We start from the raw sequence: 10665 nt of genomic DNA on the forward strand, positions 1-10665 counted from the left end.
GCGTCGCGTCGCGTCGTTGCTTCGCGTCGCGTCGCCTTGCGTCGGCTCGCCGCCCGTCCGAGAAAGAAAGAAAGAAAGAAAGAGAGAGAGAGAGAGAGAGAAAGAGAAACGGAAACGTGGGTCGCGCCGCCACCGCTAGGTGTCGGATCGGACGCACGACGGGCTGGCTCGCGCTGTGTGGACGGCCACCATTGTTGAAACACTGCTTTGGTTGATGCCTCGACGATTTTTCGGCCGAAAATCGTAAATTCGCCCGTGGCCGCGGCAGTAGGGCCTCGTTGCGGTAGGTGCCGTGAAAAAGCCCGTACTCGCGATCGCGGCCGCGTACGTGTCTCGCCCGTGTCGAGCCGAGCGGAGCCGAGTCGAACGAGCGAGCGGAGCCGACGATCGGGCACGCACGCATCTCACGGTCCTTCGTCGTCGTCCGTCGTCCGCCGTCGTCGTTGTAATCGACATTGTCGGTGGTGTAGTGCGCGCCCCCGGTGACGAGGCTCCCCCGTCAAAAGTCGGGGAAAACGCCGGAGTGAAATTTCATCGTGCGCCCGCGTGATTCGGAGCGTGCGAGGGCCGGAGGCGGGTCGGGCGCGCGGCGTTCCGGCGCGCTGTGGGTGCGTTTCTCCGTGTATGTGTGTGCTGTGTGCGTGTGTATGTGTATGTGTGTGTGTGTTCGCGCCGCGCACCCCGTACACCCCCCGGGGGTCTGATCGCACTCGTCTACGCCGTGCGCCCGTGCTTTCGTGTCGCGGTGCGCGACGTCGTTGGAACGTGCGTATCGTATGTGCCGCTCCGTTCTCCCTCCCTCCCTCTCTTTCGCTCTCTCGCCGTTGATTCCTTCTTTCCTCCCGCCGCCGTTGCTGATCGTCGCTGCCGCGCCGGTGGCAACCAGCGACGCCGTGCGTACGTGCGTGCGTGCGTGCGTACATTCATCCTTTGCATATCGTGCGTGCTCGTGCGTGCGTATGCGTGACTGTATATTTGCGCGTGTACGTTCGTGTGCATATACATATATATCTCCGATACGGTGACTCGCTGTTGCCGTTGCTGTCGCTGGCGTGCAGCGTGAAAAGTGCGAGGCACTCCGCCGGTCGTTCTGTCTCGTCACCGCGACATTAACGTACTCGGCGACTATTCGCACCGCACGCCGCGCCGGCGGCGGTGACACGCGGCGCGCGCGGAAAAGCCGCGTTCGTCGGCGCCGCAGACTCCGCGTTGCACGGCTGCTGCCTCCTCCCTGCGCCTCTCCCTCTTTCTCCTTTGTCCCCCCCTCCCCCCCTTATCGTTCTTCCTCGTTCACTCGTGTGTGCATATAATAGGTATCCGCGCGAAGACGCGCTATCGGTGTGTACGGTACGTGCGGGCGAAACGTGTTCGCCGTCACCGTTACATATTAATTGTCCGTGTGTTTGTACTCCCCTCCCCCTCCCCTCTGTCTCGCTCTCTCCACAGCGATATCTATTGCTCGCGCCGTCTCTCTCTTTACCCTCCGAACGGCGGGCGCGCGGTGTGTGCCGCCGGAATCCGCGAGACGCACGCTGCCACGAGTTTTTCCGGGTTTCGCGCTCCGATTCTCGCAGCAGCGAGCATGCGGTGACACCGGGCGAGATCGTTATCATCGACAGCGACGACAGTTGACGACCGCGAGAAGGAGGAAGACGACGACGACGACGTGGAACCGACGATCGGCGGCCGTTTCGCGAACCGTTACGCACGCTTCGTCCTTTAGGGACGATCGCCGTCTCGACGTTTTCCGCTCGAATCTCCGCGATCCAAATGCTACCGGAGTTCCTTTTTCTTCCCGACTGTGCTTTCTCCGTCCGTCCCTCCCTCCCTCTCCCCTTCCCTCCTACGTCACATTGATACCTGATTGATTGCCACGTTACTCTCTGACGAATGAGTCGGTATTAGGAAAAAAAAGAAATAGAAATCTGCAACGTCCTTGTCGAAAAGTGAAAAATCGCGATAGCGCGGAATACATTGCGGTCGAGAGTGTACGAATTGACGAATCGCCGATACACGTAGCGGGATAATAGCTGTTTGATAGTCTGTGTCAATGGGTCGTATGAATAAATGCGAAGAAGCGAATGTTCTTGTGACGAAAGGTGGAAGCGTAAAGTGCGTGCGTGTGTTATGTGTGCTTATATGTACGTTTTAAAAAAATACGAAATTGGAATCTGTTCTTTGTAGCTCAATTAGTGTACACTCGTCGTACTTGGAATGAAGTATAGATATACATTTAAAGCTTGGCAATAAAGCGAAAGAGAAAGTTTTTAGTGTGAAATCGTGGTACTTGAACCCCTCAGTGTGTCTAATATTCAACGGTCGAAAGGAGAGGAGAGTTTAAAGGCCAGTCTGTAGTCTGTGCTCTCTACTTCCTGTTTTTTTACCCTATTTATTGCCTTTTTGCACATACACACTGCTTTATCGAAATTGGCGAGATAAAAGTTGACGAATTTTGAAAAAGATAAGAGACACATGACAAGAAAGGCAATTGTTGATAAGAGGCAAAAAGGTAATAGGCAAAAAGCACAAAACAGGAAGTAACCAGCATATCTAGCGAGTCTGGTGTAACGACAAAGAACAGATTTAAAAGCGTACCCTAGATCTCTCACCAAACTCCCTTGCATTCCCTGTGTAGTGTATTTTGAAACTTGTCTGTGAATAAATGAGAGCGTTAATGTTTGCATTTTATTTGTATGATGAGCCATATACTCCCTACCAGACTACAAGCTGCTAATTTGCAATCTGTCTTGTTTGTCAAGGAATATTGGCAAAGGCACTTCTTTTCTTATTACTAATAATTCTGGATTTACATACCTGTTATTTTATTTACTGATTAAATTCCTGTATTTCTTTATATATGTATGTTGCATTAGCAGCTTCGAGTCTGACATAATTTGTAATATATATCATATTGAAAAATGTAAGATTCGTAGTTTTAAGTTATCTGTAATATGTATCTGTAGATAAGTGAGTGTCTTTAGGTAAGAGAAATGTTTCTGTTATGGTTACAGAATCTCTGCAAACGTCTAAACATATATCGCCAGAAGAAAAGTTTGATAAGTTTCTGGATATAGGGCGATATTACTACTATTGTCAAGATACGAATGAAAAAGATAAAAATAGTCCAGACCTACAGTATGGTGTGAGTTGTCACGACTCTCCTATTGTTTCCAGCAATGGTAAAATATGATTATAATAGTGTTACAATTTTTTTGTATACGTTTTCCATTCAGGACCAAGCAAAATTGCAATATTTCTATGTTATAAAGTAATACAAAAAAGTTAGAGGAGAAATTCTACGAGTCAATGTAGATATCAGTGCGTAAATATATATTATTTTGCATATTTATAATAATGTACTAATTAGAGATAATTAGATCGCAGACGTTTTAATTCTTGCTTGAGTTTCTTTAGTGCATATTGTGAGTTGAAGGAATCCTAAAGAAAATTATGGATATTTTTTTATTTTAAAATATCTTTAAATTGATTATACTGAATTAAAAAAAAATTTTTTTTCAAAATTTTAAAATAAAAGATTATCAATAATTTGCTTTAAGATACCTTTGGCATATTAAAATCATAAAGATTACGAAATTAAGATCTACAATTTTTTTCTCTACTATAGTCAAATAAGGGTTCAATTGTAAAAAAATTAAAGTTGAAAACGTGAAATGTTTTATTGTAAAAATTTATTAATAAATAGAAGACTAAGGATTTTATATGAGATAATGACATGCCTCTTGTTGACAAAATGTGAAAATAATCAAACTTTCTTTCTAACTTCTTGATTTTTTATTATTATTCTAGATCTTTACTCACTTTGTTTATTGTAAATTACAACGTTATTTATCCCTGATAAAATAAATTTTGATACAAATATCGTCTTCCATCTGTTGCTTCCTTATATTAGCATGTTTCGTATTTAGCTTTGTAACAGAAATTTGTGGTAAATATGAATTACGATTAATTTTTTGTTTCTAGGACTACACATATTTGATGTTGCGCCACAATGGGCGCTACCGAACAATTTTATGCAGTGGATCGATCTGCAAGCATTGGTAGCACATAATACTGTGCAGGATATAGATGACTTGTATCACAAGACAAAAGTTATCACGGAATCGATTAATCTAAACTCGATATATTCTGCAAAGTTATCACTAACAGAACGACGAAATGACAGGATAGTGAATTCTAATGTACTGACTGGTACAATTAATGAATCACTATCCGAAAAAATAGAAAACCTGCAGAAGGAACGAAAGAATAGGCTGGATAACTGCCAGAAGGGTTTCAATGAGGGGACAGACTCTGACTCGGTAAATATCAGTAAAACGACGGAACCTACGCTAGTGAAAGATAAAACCAAAATTTTGTCGGAGTTGCAGAGGGAAATTTGTTACGACGCGAATATTAACTTGCTTAGTTGTGTGTCAAAATATTCGATCGACACGCAAAGTATTAATGGATTGAAAGTCACGTCGGACAATATTGAGCACGAGACTTGTAACCCCAATCGTACCACTTCTGTAGCAGATAATGAGCCACTTAATTTAGTAATAAATTTGAAAGAAAGTACACAACGCAGCCATAGTTACAGTGAGACGAAAGATCAACTCTGCAATTATCCGCATTCGTCAGGTGTCGCTAAAGAGACTACGTTTCCGGTAGTTGGTGCCATTTTAAGACAATTAGATCATTCCTCTAATGTACAGAGTTTTTATAAAGCAAAGTACAAGACAGTAGATTACGGTTTATTGAAGCTTTCTGATTTAAATGAGTTGTCATGTAACTCGGATAAAGGAAAAGAATTATTAAAGACCATCAGTAAATTGCATGCTAGCTGCGAGGTAAATAAACAGGTTATAACAAATGGCGATTTGAAACGGGAATTGAACGCACAGGTTCTGGATAAATACGTCACGCATGTATTACCGTCACGCTTAAGCGATAGTAAATTAAAAACATCGTCTTGGACACCTTTACAGTCGAATGTCAAATGTAATAACATTAAGAAAGAATGCTACAGTGAGGAAGAAGTACACAAGTCAGAAAGTACCGATCTAGCTACCGCCTGCAATCCGAAATTAAGCAATTGGGCGTGTTTCGAAATGTCAGGACAGTATCCAGGTCATAGCCGACCACCGGTTGGCACACCTCCACCGCAAACTGTCTGGAATCATCTTATGACACAGAATCAAGGTAATTTTAATTTCAAGATGTTTAATGCGATATTTGCAATGTCGTAACTAAATTTAATCGTGACGATTAATCACTTTCAGCTCTCAATATCCATCCGACATTGCCTGGCGCCTCGTTGAATCCAGGGTTCTACGCACATCCATCCATGGCACGAGCGTCCCATTTACCATCTCAACTCACTCCGCAGCTCGCTCACACGCAAGCACCGCCGACATGGCATACACCCACAGTTGCTTCAAAGAGCGTCACCCCGTCGACCACCCCGGGCAATCCCCTGTTCAATTTACAAATGCTGGTGGACAATCGGCCAAATCAAAATCAATATAGAAATTCGCCCGGTTCCCAGAGCACCCTAGATCTCTCGTCTACGTCCGAAATTATGGCGGAAAATTATTCTCGACTAACTCAGGATACTCCCATTAGTTTGACTGCGAGAAATGTGGATAAGAGCAGTCGAAATGGAAACATAATCTCACCACCGCTTAACGGGGAGACTTCGTCGGACAGCGGAATCAGCTCGTCTGTACCGACACCAAACTCCGTTAGCGAACCAGTCTCGCTATCGACGAAGGAAGTCACTACTCCTAAGATAACGGTGAAAAACTTTGAGAGTAATTTAAAGGGAGTCGCGAATCTTCATGATAAGATTAAGGAAATGAATGTAGATAACTTTACACAGAAAATGATAAATTTGCCGCCTAGTGTAACGATAGAGAGGGTGGTCGCGGACAAGAAGGAATCTGAAACTTCTGCAAAACCTAAAGATACGTTGAGTGTTATCGCGCAAGTGCCAAGAAACGTCACTTTACCTGTTATAGTCAATCTCACATCTAAGATGGAGAAAGATGTCACAGATAGCCCGAAGCGGGAATCCTCTTCTGAGAGGGACAGGAAGCACGAGGAGACGAGCGTGAGGTCACCTAAGAACTTGCCGAAGAGAGGCAAGAAGGGCGTTGATTCTCTGTTAGAGAAATTGGAAGGAGGAAATAAGAAACTTGGGAGTACCGAGAATATTGGTTCGGTCATTGTAATGCCGGTGGAGGAAAAGGACACGTCCAGTGTTAAAAGTATGTCGCCAGAAAGACAAAAATCTAAATCACCGACTCGGGAAGATGAGGTCGTTTCGCCGGCTTTCAGCAACGACGATTCGAATGATACTACTAAACAACGTAGGAAACGAAAGCTGGAGAAACCTGTGAGACTGAGCAAGGATTCGAAAACTGAGGTCGAGGACATGGAACTCGAGCCTACGGAACCTACAGAACCGAGGACTATCGACCCGTTGTTGGAAGAGACGACTAGTTCCACCTTGGCAGCTGATGTTAAGGCGGAGGAACAGATTGCCAGAGGAGTGGAGGACAGAATATCGGACAAGGCGGCAGTAGACGAAGTCACGGAAGAACGGTCAGAGGAATGTCGACCAAGTCGAAGACGAAGTAGTAGCGAGGATACTACGGCTAGTAACTCAACATCGATAAATCAGAGGACACGAAGAAAATCTAATGAAGATGTCCCGTCCGAGTTCTCGAAGGCAATGAGTCCAAAAGACACGAGTAACGTGACGAGTAACACAACGACAATGACGACGTCGACAACGACGACAAATCCTTTCGTTGAAGTCGAGTCGGAACTCGCGAAAATGTTTGCCGGAATCGTGGAAGCGGAGCCGGAAGTCAAAAATGAAGAATCAAAAGTGGAACTCGCAAATGCGCAAATCCAAGGTGACAGTGCCGCTGTGAAATTTGAAGGTTTTGAGAATAGTATTCTACCGATGACAGAGTCTCAGAACGTTCAGAACAATCCCATCGATGTTTCTTCCACGGTCGACACGAAAGTTTCGGGGAAAAGGGGTAAGAAGGGCAAGGGTGGTAAAAGAAAAATCTCCAGGTCGACGGAGAACATTTTTGGCACGACGGATGATTCTCCGCCAAAGGAGGTGAAAAAGAGGCGGACATCCAAAGGCTTGAAGAAACAAGATCAAGCCTCAAAGAAGGCGAAGAAAAACACCAAGATTGACGGCCTGAGAGAGATGACGTACGATTCTGGTTCAAACGCGAGTTCGATCAGATCACGAGGACCCGTGGTTCACGTGGAAGGGCCAAGGGATAGTCCGTTGAGTATTCAAGTGGTTAATGCGCCTCGAGAAGAGGAGGAAGAGAAGAGTAAGGAGAAACGGAAAAGCGTCGGCAACGGAAACGGAGGCCGAAGCAAAAGACTCAGTCATCAAAACGATTTAGATTACAGGGGTATGTATATATCTGCGAAATGAAAATAGTTTGTGTAGGCGTTTAGTTTCAGCTTTAGAATGAGATTCATTTTATCATTTGTCATTATTCGCAGGTAAAGTCAGTAGAGCAGGTCTCTTCAGTTCGACGTTGTCTTCGCGATACGACGCGCATACTACGGACTCAACTTGGGTCTGCGTATTTTGCAAGCAGGGTCCTCATTCTGTTGTACCTGGAGATCCGTCCAGGCCGCATCCGAATTTGGCCGGACCGCACATCGCGACTGGAACGTACACGGTAGATATACATTCTTTTAGAATCACATTGCTTTGGTATGATAACAACTCAATACATATAATTTGTATCGGGTAAACGTACGTTATTCTTGTATTTGATCAATTTTATTTTTATAAACTATCTGTATTCTTTTTATACTGTATTTTTAATTTTATAATGTTGTTTATCTGATTTTCTCATATCGAATCTTAATCACGATTTTACATGAGATTAAAATAATGAAAAAATCACATTTTTTCAAATGACATTTGGCACTAAGTGTAACGTGTTTAGAATTTTTTTGAAATGAAAAGTCACGTTAGCAGTGCAAATAATATTGTAAATGCCTGCGATAGGTTCCAGCCGGCGTGTTAAGCGATCTATTTGGACCATACTTGATCGGTAAAGAACGGTTAGAGGATGGTATTTTATCGGCCGATGAACAAGAAATTATGACAGAGCAGAAGAAAGGCAGCAAGAACAAGAGGAGCTTGAGGTACGCGGGTCTGGCCGACCAGTTCTCTGCGAAGATGGGCAAGAAGAAGCGGAATTCAGTTGAAAGTAACACAAACGCCATTTTTACGGGTATGACTTTGCATCCTGGTGGAGAGGAACAACGATGGGAGGTGTGGCTCCACGAACAATGCGCGGTGTGGGCAGCTGGAGTATATATGGCGGGTAAGTTAAGAATGATGGAGATACATTCGTAGAATAATAGAAAAATCAGCAGGTATTTTTGAGACAATTATATTTGTCTCGTTCATAAATAGTATGTATACAAAAATTGGGATTGTGTTTGGCAGGTGGCAGAGTGACAGGATTGCAGGAAGCCGTGTGGGACGCCGCTAAATCAGTATGCGACTCCTGCGGTTTAACAGGCGCGAATATCGGTTGTGTTAAACGTGGCTGTAAGGCTGTTTCGCATTATCCGTGTGCACTGACGAAAGGCTGGCACCTCGACATAAATCAGTACATACCTAAATGTAATATTCATCGAGTTACGTGAAACTTCGGTGAGTCTATGAGCGTAGGCTAATATGGAAGTAGGTCGTATTCACATTATATCACGGAGATCCGGCTTTAATTAGATGCACCGAATGATGGGCAATAATGTAAGAGACTTAAGTATATAAATCTGTTTATGACTGAAGATAGCCTTACTAGTTAGTAAGGTATGTTCTAGTTAATGAAGGAGCAAAACATCCTCATATGATAAAATCAATCTGTGTGTAATGTAACAAAGTTACGCAAAATATATTTAACAGAAAGAATAATCGGCATAATATATAAATAGACAAAATTTAAAATACTAAAATATAATATTGTTGATTTGATATTCTATTTTTTTCTGTTCTAATAGAGATATAAATTAACTTTCTTACTTGACGATGACTTGCGACCATAAGATGTTTTGATTCCTTGCATTATTTGATGCGTATAAGTATCAATTTGTATTTTGAAGCATGAAAGTATAAATGTGAAAACAATTATACTAATTTCCAGACATCAAGTTTAGATCAGATATCAATATGCTCGAGAAAAATATCTTCCAATGTACAAGATGTTTGATGCTTAAACAGAAACCCTGTTAACCGTTTCTAAGAATTATAAAAAGGAAAAGAATGAACGTTAAGAAGATAGATATTTTTCTTCATAATTGAATTGAATTTTATTTTCTTGGCCTGTGTGGCCTTGGACAGTGGCCTTTTCGACTTAATATAAAAACAAGGTATAAAAAGCAAGATTTTTTTAATTTCAAATTTATAGAGTAAATGGATTGCTATTGAACAGTGATAATCAAAACTAAAGAAGTTTGCTTTTTTACTTACTTTTATGGAAAAAATGAAGATATTACAGACTTTCTCAACATCATGTACGCAGGAATACACAGATAGGGCATATTGTATTTAATGCTATCGAATTTAAAATGTAAAATTTATGGCAGCAAAAATCGAACGCTTATAAGTATAATAAGACGAGTAAGTCAGTCAACATAAGAGAAAATGGAATATTCTCTTTTCTTTTTTCGCGAAGATTGAGCATGAGCACGTAAGGCAAGTGTTCTCTAATCGATGTAAAAAAGAAACTGTTTGTATATAGTGAGAATATAAAGGGATTATTGTATTATTAAAACATCATAATTATACTCTGAAATTTTTCGGAAACTTTGTATGTATTATTTCGGAAAAAAGAAAATATTGCATACATATGTTTCATGACAAAATAGCCTTGTAATTAACAAGTTCTATTTTTTTTGTTTGTGTCGCTACATGAGCCATTAGCTCACATGTATAGATAGCGTATATCAATCGTCTCAACATAAAGTCCATTTTTTGTTACACTTTGATATTGATATTTCTTTTTTGTAGCTACTTTATCATGCGAATTTTTATTTGATTCTGCATGTTATAATAAATTGACAATTTCTTAAAGAGAAATATTTTTGTACTCGCATCAAGCGAGAGATGATTAAACTGAGAACACTTGTAAGACATTAGTAGACTGCTGTATCTAATATAATGTAACAAAGGATACATCTCATTGCATTCAGTGATACATTTTGTATGGCGTCACATATTCATTGTCACTTTATCATCTTTAATGCATCTATACGGTCATAAAACCAGTGATTCAGATCCAATGTCCCGTATACAATTTATTGTTAGTGATTAAATTAATGGCTACGCATTACTGCGAAATTTGTAACGGTTATATATTATTGATTTATGTATGTATATTTTATATTAATTTTTTTCATATTTGAAAATTTATTGTCGTCATCTTTGCTGTCATTGTTCGTCGTCATCATCGTTCTCATTGTATTTTATAAAAGAAGCACGTTTTCGCTATCGACAAATGTAAGAATATTAACAAGCGATTCTCTTACTTACATCAGGGAGAACTAGCAAAGATCAAGAAAAATTGTATAAAAATAATATTATATATAAAAATATACGATGTA

The 10665-nt window shown here is 41.6% G+C and overlaps 1 protein-coding gene across 1 annotated transcript; it reads left to right on the forward strand.

The window, feature by feature from the left end:
* Nucleotides 1–198: 198 nt before the first annotated feature.
* On the forward strand, nt 199–10665 carry LOC105838871 (uncharacterized protein CG5098; the record flags this gene model as incomplete). The annotated part of the gene is made up of 7 exons (XM_036289078.1): nt 199–283; nt 3012–3179; nt 3982–5202; nt 5283–7448; nt 7543–7724; nt 8060–8381; nt 8507–10665. Coding segments are annotated over 7 exons (4347 nt in total), but the record flags the coding sequence as incomplete, so codon positions are not given.

Source organism: Monomorium pharaonis, chromosome 6 (assembly GCF_013373865.1).
Source record: "Monomorium pharaonis isolate MP-MQ-018 chromosome 6, ASM1337386v2, whole genome shotgun sequence".
NCBI classification, from domain to species: domain Eukaryota; kingdom Metazoa; phylum Arthropoda; class Insecta; order Hymenoptera; family Formicidae; genus Monomorium; species Monomorium pharaonis.